Below are 19,335 nucleotides of genomic sequence, written 5' to 3' on the forward strand. Positions count from 1 at the left end.
AAACATTACTGTTTACCCTTATGGACCTGAGTTTTCCACTTCTCTCTGTTTCTGGCTGCATTAGAATAGAGTAAAATATGCATTATCGGGGTAGTGATAACAGCTCCTCTATTTAGATCATATTCAGACACTGTTCAGACACAGTTTTTATGACATGCAGTTTATTTGTTTGTCATTCCAATTGCAAACTAACAATTAAGTTGGGTTTGGAATTAAAATCTAATTGATTATTTTTAATTTAAGCAGTTCATTTAAAATCAGGTAATCATGACAACCTCTTAATACAGCAACTAGGGTTTTATTCCATATAGACATGTTAGATCATATCTGCTGGTCATGGTTTGTTATTAAATGTTTAAATGAAGTAAAAATAAATAAAACAGAAAACATTCAGGACATTTTCTGAAATTTCTGCACTTAAATGCACTTTCTGAAAACTCTCTTAAAATGTAACCTCATTTTGCTGAAGTGGTTTACTTGTGTGTAATGCAATGAACAGGATAAACCAGGGTTTTGTCAAAAACTATCAAAACCAATTAAAGCCTGAGTAATCTTATAGATTGATTCAGATGGTCAGAGTTACTGAGACTTCATGGTCATTCCAAAAATAGGCCGCCCGACCTCCTGCATCCTGTTGATTGCGTTATCAGAGCTGCACTCCATTAAGGGATGAGAACTAGCAACAAACTAGATTCTAAGTCTCAGTGAAGCAGAAGCATTACGATTCTGTATATTCTGTCTGGTGGCCGTATACCTGTTCATACACCAACCAACCCTGAGCAGTCAGTCAGGTTCATAAACCTTGCTTGAGTGGCTTTGTGCAAAGGACAGAGGGGATGTATGCAATATTTATCAGGCCAGCAGCAGTTTTCTTAGTGCAAACACAGGAGATTAGAGAGTGGGGAACGATGGAGAGCACTGTGAGGAGAGGTTAGAGCCTGTGTCAAGCCAGAGCAGTTTACACATGGAGCAAGGTAGCTTGAAAAGCCCATCTGGATGTTCAAGTCCACTGAATCCCAAACAGCAGAAAGCTCCAAGTCTGCTGCTTAGACATTACAGGCCACATAACTGGGACTGTGAGGTAGGGGTTAGAGTAATTGTTTGGCTGTCTGGAATACGGCTGAGGTTTTGTTTGTTTTTGGCTTTGGTCAATGGCAGCAGTGTGTAACCATGCGAGAACTTCATCTCAGTGGGATCTGAGCTGCATGGGCAAAAAGCGTGATGTATGGTAAAATTCTTAGGTGTTGTGACAGCGATATGAGAAAAGTACTTAAAGTACACCATGTATCTCTGGATGTGAAACAAATACAGAATGCTTGCATTAGCAGTTGTTTTTACAGTGGAACAGTTAACAGTTGCATGTTTGTTAAGCTGCTCACATGCAGCTACACTTTAGCTCTGTGCCTCTATGGTTGTTCTCTAAAATGCTCATCAATATCAGCTTAATTCTACATAATATGAATTGCAATATTTTGGAAGGTAGTGCACAAAGTACTTCCAGACTTATATCACTATTTAAAAATACCAAACTAGTGTTTTCTGCCTCACATCCAAACAAACAGAATCATGATTCTTGTAGTAAAACTTTAGTGTTCAAGTGCTGACAAAAAAAGTCAGGACTGTTACACCCCCCCTCCCTTTAGTTTAGAGTACTGCAGAATCTGTAAAATGTGGCAATATGTTCAGGCATAAAAGCTTTACAAGATTTACAAGAGCTAGTTTTTTAAACTGCATATCAAATCCATACAGTGCTTTTAGCTAGTACCTCCCTCAGTGAATCAGACCATGGTCAGCACCAAAGAAAGCCTCGAGACTATATGTATTTAGCTTCCTTTTTAACTTCCCTTCTCAAATTAGAGCTGCATGTTCATTGTTATATAATGTCGGCTGATAAGTTGGGGCCTATACTCATTTCAATCACGCACCCAGGTCTACAATGTGAAAGATATCCCTCTGGTTCTGTCTGCAGGTAGTATCCTTTCAATGGTGTGACTGTTTCTAGCTGTCAGACTTTAGCCATTCTGTTATTTCTGCAGTTCATCAGGATTATGAGAAAGTATGATACATTGTTCAGTAGGGGTGAAAATGTCAGTTCAGCATTGCGATATCATGTTGTGCAATTCTGTATGGATTCTCAAAAACAGTATCAAATTGTATGAATATGTAAAGAATGGCGACAGACAGTGGTTCATTTAAACCCTGACCACCTGATACCAACTCTTATAAGTATAAGATCATTGAGGAACTTTCTTGAATTGTAAACTGTGGAGGAACCTCTTAAGGTGTTTTAAGCAACCTTTAAGAAAACTCCAGTAGTTTATCAAGGATCTTATACTTTTATCAGTGTACTCTGTCCTCAGATCGTGGTTCTTGCCAACACAGCCCTATTGTCCAGTATTCTGGGCTAATGAAACATGGTGCATCTGCCAAGGACCCCCTGCAGTTTTTCAGCTACTGGTGTAGTTTATTGCTTGTGTTGGTTGACCCACCTTCCCCTAATTTCATGTAGCTACCCTGGATAACTCACTTTATATCTGCAGAGACACATGTGACAAGCCTCTGTCATATATAGTTTAGCTTATATCATACTGATCATTTGTTTGTCTGTAATAAATGTATGTAGCTTCTCTCTAAAGACTTGCTCTAGATTCAGAAGGAGGAGCACATGTGGCTACTTCTGTTGGCATGTGTAAGTGGAGTCTGCTCCTGAAGCATGCATAAACCAGGCAGCATTATTAGACACAGCAGCCATACTAAAGTACTGTCCTGACTCTAGGCTAGGTCTCACAAATGGACAGTTACTATAGAGTTCACTCATGCTTGATCAATGAGTCCTGACAAGGTAAGAATGCCACTTACCAGCAAAAAGAAAAAAGTTAAAAAAGAGCAAATTTAAGAGACGTTGTATGGAGCTCAACAAAAAGTAAAATTTCCTACATAAATAAGTGTTTCCTGGCTTTATGTTGGTTTTGAGTGCACTTTATATGCACCCCTGTTTCATCACGTATTTGATCGGCTCTGTTGCCAAAATCTATGGAAGCTGCCGTGTAGCCTAATGCTCCACTAAGTGCTCTGTTGCTATTAATGAGAAAATGGGTCACTTCTTTAGAAACCTACCTCCGCTTCATAGAAGTCTCACTTCGACTGATCAAAAAAAGCTTGTGGGACCAAGATAGCTTTGACCAGGGTTGGTACATCCACTGAGACAGATTTACCTGCGTGACTCATTGATATGTGTTGGTTTAATAAATTCTATAATTATACTGAACGTATAAGCAACACAATTACAATAGATCCCGATTACTACAGGTGCTGGAACAGGGTGCAATAGAGCAGAATATCATGTTGTATCACTTAATACCAGGCACTGGGTATTAAGTGATACACAGGGCACTGAATAATGTGTTCAGCAGACTAAAGCTAATAAAGTACTGATTTTAATGATCATACTGCATGAAGGATAATAAAAATGAATCAAGCAAGCCCACAATTAGGGCACATCATCCCTCCTCTGAACCAACGGGTTCCTTCTTTACTTCAAAATCCTATACAGGGAGGAAAAGCACTTTCCCTGTCAGTGTATGTTAGCTCAGGGCTAACAAATTAGTGGCTGACACATTATATATAATACTAAATGCTTTTAGTATTGAAAACGGAAGCATTCACATGGTATATTTCAGTTAACATGGTATATTATTGGTATACTTTTTTGATGCATGTATTATATCAAAAATGAATTATGAATGTTGTCAATAATTACACTAATATTTCAGTACTGTTCTTACAGATACTTGAACATCAACATTAATAAAAAAACATATATCTGTTATAACATATATATGTTTCCTGTGAGTCAGGTCATCACTTGCCTGGACCTGATCTATGAAGGGGGTTTAGTTGTGATTTGACAGATTATTAGGACTTTATTAGTATGTTTTCATATGAACTTGGCTTCTGCTTTAGTACTGATGAATATCTTTCTGTAAAACAGATAAGCATCTATTTTCCTGGCTGAACGTTCTTACACTAAACATGTTCTTTCACTAAACAGCAACAGCACAGTAAACAGGACAAGCCCATGTCCATCTGTTAGTGTTCAATTCTGCTGTCCCACTCTCCACCCCCTGCTTTTTCCTCTTTGGCGGCTCCGATCAATCAGGCTTTAGCTGCTCACGTTGCTGAAAGAGACAGCCGCGATGGATTCTGGTTTTGTCTTTTATTTTTAAAGCTGCTCTCTTGTCTGAACCCCAGTCCTAACAGTGAGATCAGAGGATTGAGAAGGTGTCGGTTCTGCTGAATCAGTTCTGTTTAAAGATTTGGTCTGGTCTGTTGAAGGAATCTGTTCTGCTGAATGAATCAGTTCTGTTTAAAGAATCAGTATTGATGAATAGATTGAAATAATCAGCAATATTGAATAAAATAACCCTAGTGTTGCAAGAATCAGTTGATGAATCATATTTGTTGCCATTGAGGTCCTTTTAATGGGTAGATGTGTTTGGTTAAATGTGCGGTAAATCAGTTATGTTGGACGAATCAGCTTTGTTGAAAGAACTGGTTCTGTTTGGTTGGTTAATACTCACTGAGCCTGCTATGGAGATCTGGCCAGGACTTTTGCCCTCTCATTGCTTGCTGTCAGCTGAGCCTGTGTGTGTGATGTGATGCCAGAGCAGCCTCCTGTGAGCCTGCGGCCTGCTGCCAGACGCAGACACTGGCCTGGTGGCTCTGTGGCCCAGCTGTTCTCCACCATCACCACCAGCACCAGCATGGGGCTCACTCTGCTCTGTGGGCCTGAGGCCTATATAGAGTCAGCATCCCATACTGCTCTTTGGTATTTAGCCTTTGGAATTAATAGGTTAGGAATGAAGTAGGTCCCTAAATACAGGAGTGATTTTTTTTTCTTTTTGGCTGAACATGAAACAAAAATTTAAAACAGTGTGTGATTATCTTTTCTATTTATGTACCTGATTGTCTTGGTAAAAAATGACTATTTCTGATTCTGAATACTATTTAAAAGATTGGTTAAGTGTTATATGTTGATCAAGTATTTTTAGAGTGGCAAACTATGGAGAAATATTTCATCATTAACAGTTCAACAGTTATTAGGTTAATAAATACCACAGAAATATTAGCCAACATTGAAAATGGTAAATTTAGGTTCTTTAAAAATACTCACATTAGCTTGTCAGTGATTTCATAAATATATATCACATTGACTGTATTTTTTCCTAAATACTACCTTAAGAATAAATTTGCAGTCACATAGACTTCTTGCCTCTCCAATAATTGTAGTAAAATATACAGTAATGTCAAAGATTTGATACGGCTTAGCTTAAACCGCCTAACATTTTGTGTAAGCCAAATATTTTGTCATGCTTCAGTTCAAGGTATTATCTGCATAGGATGAGAGCAAGCTGTTTATAATCAGACAATCCTAACCTGAGTTACATGAGCTGATCTAAGGCATTATAGCAGGGATGATTTAAGTCAGGCTTATAAATGCAGATAACCGTTGAGTGGGGATTAAGCCTCAGCTTTCAGTGTGATCTTGGGAGAGTCAGGTGCTTGCTCATCTTTCTTAGAGTAATCCTTCTTATAATCTAGGACATGCAAGTACTTAAAAGCAACACTAATGGTTGACATAATTGACCATTTTCCACAGAGTGCCTGTGGGAAAGCTGGAGATTCTGAGACTGACTTTCTTCTAATGTGATTTGTTTCTATTGCGTTCATTTCTTGGTTTGTTGTTGCATATTTCAGATTATTAATTTGTGGTTGGAAAAGTTGTCCTTTTCAACAGTTGGTAAAATTACTGAAGTGGTGTATTTATATTGGATATGGATGGTGGTATTTCCATTGATACATTGTGAAACAAACTGAGGTGAGTCAGATGCAGTTAATAACTAGTGAAATTGGTTGTTCTTCATTTCTTTGATTATAGCCGGTAATGATTGAATGTACGGTAATACATCACCTGATATTTATTTTTGTGTTTTGTCACAGGACAGCTTTCCTGCCAGATTCGGAGGGATCCATTTTGTGAACCAGCCGTGGTACATCCACGCTCTGTACACAGTTATCCGGCCCTTCCTGAAGGACAAAACAAGAAAAAGGGTGAGAGAGAGAGAAGGCTAATCAGATTAGCACAGACATCAATAACTCGATAGAATGTCGCTAGATAACGGACAAGCAGGCCTCTGACAGTAATTAACTGTTTGCCTTTTTCCTGCTGTGTCACATATGTATGTGTGTGTGTGTTTGGTGCATGTAGAATAGATTATTTTCAGCATTTCAGTTCATTCCTACTCTAGACCATTTAAAATGTCAACGATTCTGTATTGTTGATTTTTTTTATTGATATATATATAGCTCATATTTCAAATTGGGTAAAAACACTTGCTCTTTTAAACTTGATATGATACAATAAAATGTTCATCAGCCATTTAATTAAATAAATGCAATTTACCATGACAGTCTCAACAGTGCTACATCAGTGGCTCTAGCTCAGGCACAGGCAGGCCTCAGACTACTTATTAGCTGCTTGTTTTTCCTCCCTGCTATGTTGTGTGTGTGTGTGTGTGTGTAGATCTTCATGCATGGGAATAATCTGAATAGTCTGCACCAGCTGATCGTGCCGGAGATTCTGCCCTCAGAACTGGGTGGAATGCTGCCACCATATGACATGGGGACGTGGGCCAGGACACTGCTGGACCACGCTTATGATGAGGAGACTGACTACTGCCCTGAGTCCTACACCCTGTCTGTGAAGGACCTAGAGAAAGACTTGTCCCCAAAAACCATGAAAAGGTCAGTTATCCTGCCTGTCTCTCTCTCTCTCTCTCTCTCTCTCTCTCTCTCTCTCTCTCTCTCTTTCTCTCCCTCCAGTGCTTAATAGGCTACTGGTAACAGATTGTATGTTGTTTTATATGTATGTTTATAAAAGCTATTTAATACTGTAAATGTTTTAGGCAAAATTCAAAGCAGAGCTCATTGCTTTAAGTGTAGAGTGTAGACGTCTGTAAATTTGGTTAATGTTGGTTTTGTGTCACAAACCATGACAAAGATGTGACAAAGTTGTAAAGGACCTGTTCTTCTTACTGTAAAAGAAATCTGTACACAATCATTCAGGCTCAGCTCCAGCTAGAGGTGAATTTGCATAGCGCATCTGCATTGTTGGGAAAAGTTATTGTGGTATTGGAAGTACTTGCTTGTTGTCACTGGTCATAAAACCAGTCGATGTCACTGATTCAAGCTGGACTCCATCTGGCTAAGACTGAGACCATTTCTGCTACTTTACATATTCCACAGAGCCAGAATGAATAAGCGTCTTAAACCATATGTTGTTTATTTTGTATGCCGATGCTATTGAAGTTCATAATTAACTATAAACATGTGTTCTTGAGATCCTGTTGATATGAGCTTCTTTCTCTTTTACTGATCTATACAATACCTACTTTACAGCTGTTATCGCTTTGTGGTGAACCTTGAGTCTGCTAAATGACTGAGAGTGGAGATCAGTGAGGTGCTTGGCATTTAGAAACAAGGAAGGTTTAACATTTGTTAATTGGATGCAGTTAGAGATTATGCAGACCTCATAGTGCACTTGATTTAATCATGCATTAGATGTAGTCATTTTGTTCATTGTGAGATAGTACCAGCTGGAGGTCATTCTGTGATGTAAAAACAGTTAAAACATTATAAGATAAGGAGTACATAACTACTAACTATTTTCTTTATTCCTACAAATAGCTCATAAGAATACCAGACTGTAAGTTTAGGGCTTTCTATAGAGCAGGAATTTTAGATGAATATGATCATTTTAAAATCATTTCATCTTCTATTTATACTTTCTGCACAAACGATCTTATGCAAAAGTTTGGAACCCCTGGTGAAATGATATGTGTTTTTAATTTTCTAAAAAAAAAAATAAGAACAAGCACATTCTAATACATAATTACTGCTTGTTTCATTTAACATATTGCAAAAACAAAACATTACATGTATTATGTGAAAACTTGCTGTCTTGTAAATATGTAAATATGCTGTCTTATTTTATCTTATATTTACCCTAACGTTATTTCCTATAAAGGATTTGTTCACTGTCACCTAGAGAATCAGCTAAATTTGTCATTTGACCAGGGGCACCCTAATATTTGCATAAAACAGTATGTGAAATTAATTCAAAGTTTAGAATCACAAAATTCGAATAGAATATTTCTGCTTTTGTAAAAAGCTACGCGTGAGAAATAATACATGTGAAATTACACCTCTTTGTAATCATCAGCTATATCTGCGAGGGTTAAGAGAATGCATGCTTGATTAATGTTTGTGTGTTCTTCGTGCTGTTTTAGAGTTATTGCATCATTAAACTGAGTTACACTGTGTTTCCAGCGGACTGGATGAGCATGGGTTTGCTGATGATGAGCATAAATACAAAACTGAATATGCTCCTTATGGATTTGTGTTTTGTGGTGAGGGTGCTCTTCATTAAAAGCAGTTCATGGTTGCATGATCTTTACTCACCCAGGGAATGTATGATTAATGAGAGATGAAGTGAGATGGGTTAAAGTGGCTGAAATTATTCTGATGTGAACTGCATTGATCAACATTGTTCTAGGAATCACACTAATTATATGGAGTTGTTTGGTGACAGAGCTGTTTTTATTCTTCTGAAACCTTGGTAGGGCTGCCTGCAAACACATCAATGAGCCGCTTACAGGAAGCAAAAATGAGCAGTAGTTCTCAGTAAGGCTGGTACACTGCTGTGTGGTTACATTCACTGAAGTCTCACTGTTACATGGTACTCCTCTTTCAATGGGCAGTGAATGTTTGCATTCATCCTTCATGCATAAACCAACTTTTTTACAGTATTTAATAATATAATAATTATTTCTTTTTAAGCAAATTTTTAAAATGTGGAAAAAAGGGTGGATGGAAAAAAACCACTGCATGGACACTCTCTAATCATGTTACACAGGATAGAGTTAGGCGTCTTGCCCAAATGTAGTGTGATGTACTTGCTCAGACAGCGGAATCGGACCCCAGTCTGCCCACTACAACAACCATACATCTGCCTATGTTTAGTCTAGTCTATTTTTAATTACTTGAAGAACCATATCCTACATTTTTGTATACGTTTATGAGTTTTTCAGCATTGTTTCCAAATCTCTCTTTATCATTTAGAATTAAATGAAACAGTATGTTTCTGTTACTGTGTTTTTAGGTTTGGCTCTGTTCTGATTGGCTGACCTGTATTGTGTGTCATTCACAAAGTAATCTAGGCTAAAACACTCTTTCTAACTTCAGCATGATTAAGCAGGGTGCAGAGGTGTAGGCTGAAAGGGCAAAAAATATATAAACACATGTACACATAATTTATGTGTCTGAAGTTTCTATATATGAACTACCCGGAATGGGATATAAACTGCGTCTAAAAACAAAAGTAATGGAGCATTCCATTTTTCATTATATTATATTTTAACTCGATATCAAATTGTTAAGTGTGTGATAAATTAGGGGTGCATTTTGCACAGTACTAACTGATGCACCATAAGCTTATGTTTCTAAGCTACATTAGCCTCATCGCTCCAGTGCAAAACTACAGAAGCAAACTGCGGACATCAGGAAATGTCTAGGCTAAGGTTAAGGTCTAGAAACTGCAGTTCATCGTCTTCCTGATTGTCTCCAGGGGTGTCTCGACTTACTGGGTCATGAAATCAGCTTTAGACATAAAAGATGCTGCCATGAGCTGCCCTCAATGAGTGATACACTGCAGTCGCAGGCTCTGAAGCATGAACAGATGCGATGGAGCTTTACCTTTGGCAATGATCTGACTTTTCCACTTCTGCCTCCACCGCCACTGCACCACCGAGAGTTCACTGAGGAAAGGTGTGTAGACGTGTGACAGAGCAGAAAAAGAGCGCTACAGCCCAAGGCATGGAAGCGTCTGTAGTGCTCCATTTGCAAATCCCACTGTCTGTGTCCATCAAGGCCTTGTAGTGGAAGTACACCAGCTTTACGTTTTTTTTTTTATTTGTTTTTTTCCCACCGCTTGCTGAAAACTGTGTGGGATCAGCAGATCAGTGTGAGTTAGATGGATCATAGCTGACATTTCTGCCTCCCCAGCCACCAACAAAACACACTGTGCATTTTTATCCGATAACACTTTGATTTCCCCAAGCAGAGCAATTTATTATTTTACCAATTATTCCTTTACATAACAGTGTCGTGAATAATAGATAATGTCCGCTCGCAAATAAAGCCAGCCTCATCAACTGGCCATAAAAAGGTTACATCAGTCAGAGTAATTAACAATGCGTATTTGCCATGGTCTGCGCTTGAAAGATCATATGGCCATTTTCTAAATGGCTTTTTCTGCACTGATGCTACAGTGCACACCACAGTTCCTGAAATCGAATCAGATGTTGAAAATAGAAGGCTTCTAAGTCCTAATACCTCATGAGGGAAGGCGGTGTGGCAAAAATATGATGTCATAATTTAGGATGTCTCAATTCAGGTCCAGTGGATTGTGATCAGATCTGATTCAGGCACATTTTAATAGATTGGGTATTGGACATTTTAAGCCTCATCCAGTTGATATGCTTTGTTTTTGCTGTGCTGCTGTTTTGAGGCTGCTTAAACAGACATTATTCACATTGTTACATGCATTTATAGAAGTTAACAAAACAGTTTAGTGTGGAATTATTTTACAGTGGAAAATTTTAGAGAGTCTGCTGTTTTTGTAAAGCATTTGACGAAGTCATCTTTCCTCCAAATAGATACATTTACAATGTGAGCAGGCAGCTGTTCTGTGGATGTTTCTGTTCTGCTGTTTTTTGGGCCATGCCACTCATGAATCTCGGCTGGTTAAAATTGAAACCATCACAGAAAAACACTGTGTTTACTAGTGGGAGTACTGCATGCTTTATCTGGCTTTAAAGCAGCATTGGAACAGAGCATTCAAAGCAGTGAGAGAGGACCAGTCTAATGTGTGCACATTAGAGAAAGATCAAACCATATAGCATTCATGACACTTTAAAGTAATAAGATATAAGTAGGTTATAAAAAAAGAAAATACACCATTGTGCACATATTACAAAATATAAGTATGTAAAGTTAAAGCAACATTATATAGCAGTCTTACTGTAGAATAGCAGCTTCAGAATCATTATGCTCCACTGTCTTTTAATAAGGTGAATGGCATCTCTGTTATTCCCACAACAAGCTCAGAACTCAGAAGCTCAGAGCTAACTGCACTATGGAACTTTGAAGGGGCTGCAAGAGACTTCTAATGAGAACTGTGTAATGCTGTGTCATGTGTACAATTCTATACTTGTACTCTGCCACATAAATTCTGCAACTCACTTCATCAACAGATGCACATGTACAGGTGTCCCTGAGGAGGAGCTCAAAGCATAATTAATACACTATTAATACACTTAATCATTAAATTCAGGTGTTTCATTTAGTCCCATTGCCACAGGTGTATACACCCAAGCACCTAGCCATGCAGTCTGCCCTTACACACATTAATGAATAAATGGATGGGTCTAAAGAGCTCTCTGAATTCCAGCGTGGTTCTGTATGGGAACGTCATCATTGCAACAAGTCAGTTAGTGAAATTTCCCCCTTTTACCACCTGGATATTCCACCATCAGCTGTGAGTGGCATTATTGAAAAGAACCATTAGCAACTCAGCAACTCATGAAGTGGCAGACCACATAAAGTTACAGAGCAGGGTCAGCGAGCCCTAAAGCCCACAGTGCATAAAAGACTCCAGTGCTCTGCTGTCTCAATGACTGAGTTTCAAACCTGCTGTTAGAGCTGCTGCAAAGTGGGGTATTAAGGCCTGAATGGCATTTAGAAATGCAAATCATAAAAGCTCCTGTAGGTGTAATGTGTAGTTGTCCCAATACTTTGTCCATATAATGTATTTACTACATTGGTATAAAAGTGACTCACAAGTCTTCACACAATGCTGCTAACATTTGACATTAAAACATTTGAATGTCACAATATATACATAGTCTACAAAAAAGTGTTTTGCTTTAATATTACTTGCCAGTGTATCTTGCCAAAATTCTGTGGCTTTTTCATGTACAAAAACAAAAATATTTGATTGGTATCAGCTCATCATCAGCATTAAGGTACTTAAGGTACTCAGATCAGGGGGAAAACTGTGCCAGGAAATCCTTAGTCAAGATATTTGAAAGCATATACAAAGTTCAGTATGTATCGTAATATTTGTGATTACATTAAAATAAACATTTCAACAGGCTATCAAAAAGTAGAACTGAGTTTAATGTCTTCATTCAACGCTTGCAAAAATAAACTTTATATAAATTTGTATTCAGTCAGGAAAAAAAATCATTTATATTCAATTGATATAAAAAATAACAAAATGAGACAAGAGCAAGATGAGCTGACACTCAGTCAGCTACTAAAGGATTTGTAAGTTACTGTACCTTATGATGGTTGTTGTTGCTTACAGGCTGTCTGTATTTATTGTGCATCTCTTTTTATGATACATGCAACTGTTCAGTGTTGCTGTTCAGATACTAAAATACACTTTTACACAAAAGTGTAATATGTTGTAATGGACCATGATTGCTATCATATCATTACTTTTCCCACCCATAATACACATAAGTGATTGTGCTTTTAATATATGTGAAAAAACTGTTTGTTCGATTCCAACAGGTAAATGTGTGTTGTTTTTCGTCCTCCGACTGTCATGATGTTACAGGATGCCAGTATAAATGCATCTGTCACAGTCAACTGTCCCAGATTTGTGCATGATGAATGGTAGCACTCTGTCCCCAAAGCTGCTTATGCCTCTACTAGGGAATAAATCCGAAATAGGCCAGTGCTGTGTCCGAGGTTGACTTTTTTTTCCTATTAAATGACCTTCCCTGGCTCAATCACCACAAAGTGCATTCACTGAGAAACTGCAGTGATCCATTTTAACCCTTTAATGCTCAGGCAAAAAAGTAGTCTTTTAATCTACGCTTACGGTCACCTTTAATTCAATTTTACAGTGTAAAGAACAAAAGATGAAAGATACATAGTCTACAAAAGTGTTTTGCTTTAAATTATTTCTCAGTGTATCTTGCCTAAATTCTGTGGCTTTTTCGTAAACTAAACACAAATATTTGATTGGTATCAGGTCATAAACAGCATTAAGGTACTTGAATCAGATCAGGGGGAAAACTGGACCAAAAAATCCTTAGTCAAGATATTTGAAAGCATATTTCACAAAGTTCAATAAGCATCATAATATTTGTGATTACATTAAAATAAATATTAGCAAAACTATAGCAAAATTTTTGTATAATTTTAGTACAATTTTAAGTACAACTGAGTATAATGTCTTTATTCAACACTTGCAAAAATAAAGTTTTGTAACACTTTAATACTCAGGCAAAAAAAAAGTAATCTTTTACTCTACTCATACTGTCACATTTAATTCAATGTTACAGTGTAAAGAAAATGATGTGAAAGACCTAACAGTTTTTGAGAGAGAGAACAGAACAATAGGGATATGCTAACTAATTCATTTTCCTGTTATTGTGCAATGTAAGGGAACTAAAAAACAAGATTGTGCCCCCAGTGGTCTCTAGGTAGATACAGCCTATAAAACCATGTAAGTTCTCCTATTAGTTAGGTATTCTACAGCTTGACAGTTTAACCACTAACATAATTAGATTAACATATTTTTTTTAATAGCCTTGTTTAATCATTCATTTGTTTTTCCATATTAATGTGAATTTTGTTTCTATAGTGGTGGGAATCCACAGGGTATCCAACAACAAAGGCAGCTTTTTTATAGTGTTAGAAAACAGAAAGCACACAAGAAGGTCCAATCCTCGTGCTAACCCATTTTACTGTGACCAACATGGCCATTTTATGCATTCCTATTATTCTGGGAACAGAGTTAAACCCTATCTTCCCTAACAACAACTTAGCTTACATCTGACACGGCTCAGTCATTCTAATAATCACATTATATTAATGCACAAAAGCAACGGTAGCTGGTTGAGCTGCATTCGCTTTTATTTGTTTTGTAGTTTCATACAAAGTCATGCACAATACAAGGTATTTTTCCTTGACATTATGTTCTTTTCAAAATATATTTTAGTAATTGGTTACATAGTCAGTTATTACAGGGATATGCTGAAACAGTGATTTTTTTTTTTAGAAGAATTTGAAACACACTTTACAGTGATCACCCAACAGCACAACTAAATTCAGCCTATGCCTTTAACCCATCAATGACAGTGAACACAGACCACTCACAAGAGTGAATAAGGCAGTGAGCAGTGGGCAGTCATCTCAGCGCCCAATGAGCACATTGTGAATGTTGAGGGAGAAGAAGGTACTGTTCCTTCCCTTCCCTCACCTCCCTGTCCTGACGGTCCAGAATATTGAATCAGCAACCTTCCCTTTTCAAGGCTGATTCCTAACTTTTTAGGGCACAGCTGCCCCCTACTTTTAGGTTGTTCTACCATGAAAATATTACACTGAGAATAAAACTTCCCATTTCTGGGGAAAGGCTTCTTCCGGATTAGTTTTCAAGCTAAACTGAAGCACAACGTACATTCTTATGCATTTTTATGTTTGTTCAGCCTTGTTAAATATTTAGTAACATCTTTGCACAGTTCTGTGTATGTGCCTGTGTGTTTTAGCCTATGTAATTTGGGGTATGTTTACTTGCACTTTTTACTGCCGGTCAATAACAAACACAAGACATTGTTAGCCGTGGCTTGTTGCTGAGCGCTGCTTCCTCTGATGCTGATCATATTTTATTTATGTGTGCAGGTCCCAGTCGGTGGTGGAGCCTGGAGTGCTTAAACGGCCAGAAAAAGTGAAAAACGAAGAGGAGAACATGCAGCCGCTGCTTTCGCTGGACTAAAGGCTTTTAATTCCCCTGGCTATGAGCAAACTTCAAGCGCTGAACGCCAGGGACGAGTGCACCCAGTTCCACAACCTGAGAAAAAAAATGTACAAAGACAGAAAAGAAGAAAAAGAAAGAAAAAAAATGCTGAAAGAAAGAAAAGGACGGAAGATGAGGAGAGTTTGTGGAAACACTGGGGACAGACAGCATTTAAAGTGATATTTTTGAAGCAAAGAGCTGATGGAAGACATTCATATGTAACTGTTAAGTGCCAATTTAAATCTGTAAATACACGGGTGGATCTACGCTTAGGATTTCGGGGAGTAATCGTGAGATGAACACTTGTAAAAGACTGCTGTGAATATTTCTGTATGTGCTTTCTCGTGATAAGTTTGTGGAGAGTGGTGTTGTAGGAGACTGTTGGCGGGGTTGGGGTGGGGGGAGCTTTTGGTATTTCGATCGTCCAAATCACCAAGTGCAGCTCAGGATTTATGATTAATGATTAGTACATTCAAAAAAGATCGAAAAAAACAGAAAAGCATATGGTGGTTAACCGTGTCGTATAAGCATTTGCTGCTTTCATTAGGGTGAAGCGTCAAACGTCTGTGGTTCAGGTTGTAGTCTTTCGAAGCAAATACCCCTTTACACCGCAGCAAGGCATAACAAATTAGAGTTATGATTTACAGATATGATTTCGATTTATGCACAGACTGAACTGTGCCAACACTGAGTATGGCCTGCAGGGGCTGTTCACATTTATTACCGTAACACAATCGTATTAGTTTAGTGTTTCAGAGGTGTTCCTGCTGAGTCAGGACTGTGTTTAATGAAAGCCTCACACTTCTGTTCTCCAGACATCAGACCCCTTCATGTTGGCTAGATCAATTATTTTTCATTCCAATCAACATGAAAATGATGTTTTATCTCCTGCTTTTCCTCAGATAATATTATCGGCACGCTGGCAGCATCGTAGATGACCAGCCTGTTTCGCAGATTTACCAAAAGCAAATGCCACCAAAGCATTTCACAGCCTGCAGCATAATCATATGATTCCTTATGTTTGCATAGATTTTGAAGAATGCATTCAAAATCAAGCTGTAATTAGGCTATTTTTAATGTGGATTATGTAGATCGTATTAGAAAACTTTTCTGACTGCAGTAATCACTTGTTTGTTTACCACAAGCCTAAGCTGTGGGTCTTTATAAGGAAACAAGGCAAACATCTTGACTGGTTGGATTGTATTGTGCTAACCCTACAATGGCAGTAATGAAGTCTTGTCTGTGCTGATTAGGCCTGCTAGCATTCAGTGAGAAAATTGCCTGTGAGGAAGTGATTTATATGCAGTGGGCATGGCAGGAACAATATCAACCAATTATTGCTGAATTTTTTTATTATGGTCGGATTATTCGAGTTATTTCAATTTCCCTTTAAACGTGTTATTTTATTTAAGTGCAACAAGCTCTCGACAGGTGTTGAAATTAGAAAACACCTCGAACTTAAGGTTTACCCAATTGCAAGGTCAAATAAGAAGATGAGAGTGGGTCAAACAGCACTGAATTTTTTATATTTAGCTCTAAAATGTGTTTAGCACTGGGCATATTGACCCCTAGTGTTCATTGTGAATTGAATGTTGGTACAAATTACAGCACATTAATATTAGATTCATAGAGCAGCTTGTCGTAATGATTTACCGCATGGATTCACCTAACCATCTAGCCTATACTGGAGATGTCCACAGCAGTTTCTGGGTTTGGGCCGTGATCTTCTCTGGTTGATTCAAAGGAGAAATGCTAACATTGCAGATAGTGTAATTGTCTAGCTCTGTGCTTTAGCTTGGTTCTATTGCATTGAATTTTAATCAGTCAGTCCTCCTCACGAATCAGAAAAGTCCTTTATTCAATCTCTTGCTGTCCGATATTGGCATAAGCTGCAGTGTGATGAAGACTAAAGGTAGGTAGTTTGCTTAACCCATGCTAAGTTATGCTTTAGTGAAAATAATTACTCAAGTAAAAGCACCACAAATCAACCTCGAACTACAGTGGAAGATAGAAACTGCACAGTGATAAATCAGTGTAAAGTTTGTTCAACTCGATTTTCTTTTTATCTAAAATGTCAAAATAGACTTAACATTGAGAACTGTGACCACCCCAAAGCCGTCCCAGTGTGTGTTTACATTAAGGTAACACTGATATGTATGAGCATCATTTGGGTGTTCTACATTAAACAAGGCTATTTAAAAAATCACTTTCTAATTTCTAATTATGTTAGTGTTTAAACTGTCAAGCTGCAGAATACCTAACTAGCTTGCATGGTTTTATCGTCTGTATCTACCTAGAGACCACTGGGGGCACAATCAAGTTTTTCAGTTCACTTACATTGCACAGTAACTGTGTTAATGTAATATGTCTTATTCTTATGGAAATGTTGTACACAAGGCCAAGTGAATTTTATGCATGACTATTTTCAGTTACTCCTAATAAGGGAGCAATGGGGAAAAAATCTGAGCTAATAGGGCATGAATAGCACCTCTTTACTTTAGACTGTCATTCCAGACTGAGTACCACACACAGCTCAGTTAAACATTTTCCTTCCTTTAAGACAGACTGTGGAAGGTTTAAGATTGTAGCTCCCAATGCATTCCTGGGGCGAGAATGTTGCTTACTTTTTTTTGTTGTAATACATCTGTCAGCTTATTAAGGGCTTCATAATTACCTGACGAGTCCAATCAGCTGTGCAAGACAAAGACAGAGAACTACTGGTTTCAAGATTTGCTGATGCATTGAATTCATTGAGAGAAAACTGAATCTATTAATCCCTAGAAATCTAAAAGCAGGTTGCAATTTCATATACTGTATTACTTCTCCCTAGTAGCTCTTTGAACCAGGCAGCTTCAATCCATAGCAGATATGTTTTTGTAGTAAAAGAAAAGGCATTTATTAGAATTTGAAGGAAAGTCTTCCTGCACTTGTGTTCACATAAAAAAAGCCACATCAGAAGTAAGTCAGAAGTGCAGACTCAAGCTTGTCAATACAGAGTGTAGTTTGAATGTAAATAAATTTCATTGTGTATCTACTTATGTATTTAATTATGCAATTTTGAAACATTTTTGTTGTGTAGTAATACAAATTCAAAACAAAACCAAAAGGGTAGCATCAAGATTGTATTTTGTGTACATGCAAAGAATGTAGGAAAATAAATCATGTATGTACATATAAAATACAAAAATTCACAAACTGTCAATAAGACTGCCTAACGAAAGTTCAATGCAATAGAGCTTCAAGACAACGCTAGAAGTTTAGACTTTAGACATGTGCTTAAGTTTTTTGTGCATAAGATTTTTGTACATTTCACTTTTAAAGGGCCTCCACGTTTCTCTTCCATCCGTATTCAGATTCACTGTAGGCCAACACGGGCCTTCAGCAGACTTGAGCGATAAAAAATGCAGAAAATGACATTTTAGATTTGGTGAACAAATGTCACATAACTTTTTTTTTCTTCTTATGCTGCTTTGTGCTCTGTCAGAGGATTCCCTGCAGCCAGTCAGTATTAGTTTCTCTGTCTTTATGAAGTAGTGATTTGTCAAAATGTGGAATATGTTTACCAGGAAAGTATTTATAGCTGTCAATCCTCCAATGGTGCTGTGGATTGAACCGGGTTTAGTATTACCATCAGGACTAGTGTCTTAAGATCACTTGTCATTTGTACTTTTGTTATGCACCGTTGTGGACAGCCTTTTTTTGTTTTTGATATTTGTAAGCATCTGGAATGTTTCTCAAATCGTCTTCATTTATAGGCCTTGCTTTATATAAGCACTCATACGAGTACTAAAATGTATTACCACTACAACCAAAGCTACCCCACTCAATGAGACAAAGAATAGTCCTCTGCTTTTCTAAAGATCAGTTACTGTAGGTATATTTCAATATTATAATATTTCCAGTATTCATAGCATTGTTTTATTTCTTTAGCTGTTTGGTTGAATTTTCATATCACCTTGATTGTATATAATAATATTAATAACGATGAAAGGGCCCATACAGAATGAAGATGTTATCAGAAAGAAAACCATTTGTGACAGAAAGGAAAGTGTTGAGCAGGAGTAAATATGTGTATATGTCCTTATGAACAAAATGCTGAGTTAAAAGTTATGTAACTGAAACGGAACTATGAAAGAAGCAAAATAGAACCAATAAATATTGATACACCTTTAAATGGCTTGGATATTTACATTCATTTATGTTCTCACTTTTAAAGATTTTAAGAATTCATAAGTACACTTGTGTTTAAATGATTGCCATCACCAGCACTAGTACAAAACTATTTTGTTTCTTAAATGACTGAATTGTTAAACAATTAAGAAAAGGATTATAATGTAAGTAATATCTAGAATTGATTGTAAGTAAATGTGGTTATCACAAGCAGAACATTAACATGTTTGAAACAC

The 19,335-nt window shown here is 37.4% G+C and overlaps 1 protein-coding gene across 1 annotated transcript in view; it reads left to right on the forward strand.

The window, feature by feature from the left end:
- clvs2 (clavesin 2) overlaps positions 1 to 19,103 on the forward strand; it is a 31,873-nt gene extending 12,770 nt beyond the window's left edge. The window contains exons 3-5 of the mRNA XM_072686466.1: positions 6,001 to 6,111; positions 6,584 to 6,804; positions 14,815 to 19,103. Of these exons, the coding sequence (XP_072542567.1) occupies positions 6,001 to 6,111; positions 6,584 to 6,804; positions 14,815 to 14,908 (426 nt within the window). The 3' untranslated portion in view covers positions 14,909 to 19,103. The remainder of the gene's footprint in view (positions 1 to 6,000; positions 6,112 to 6,583; positions 6,805 to 14,814) is intronic.
- The last annotated feature ends 232 nt before the right edge of the window (positions 19,104 to 19,335 follow it).

This window comes from Salminus brasiliensis, chromosome 1 (assembly GCF_030463535.1).
Source record: "Salminus brasiliensis chromosome 1, fSalBra1.hap2, whole genome shotgun sequence".
NCBI classification, from domain to species: Eukaryota; Metazoa; Chordata; class Actinopteri; order Characiformes; family Bryconidae; genus Salminus; species Salminus brasiliensis.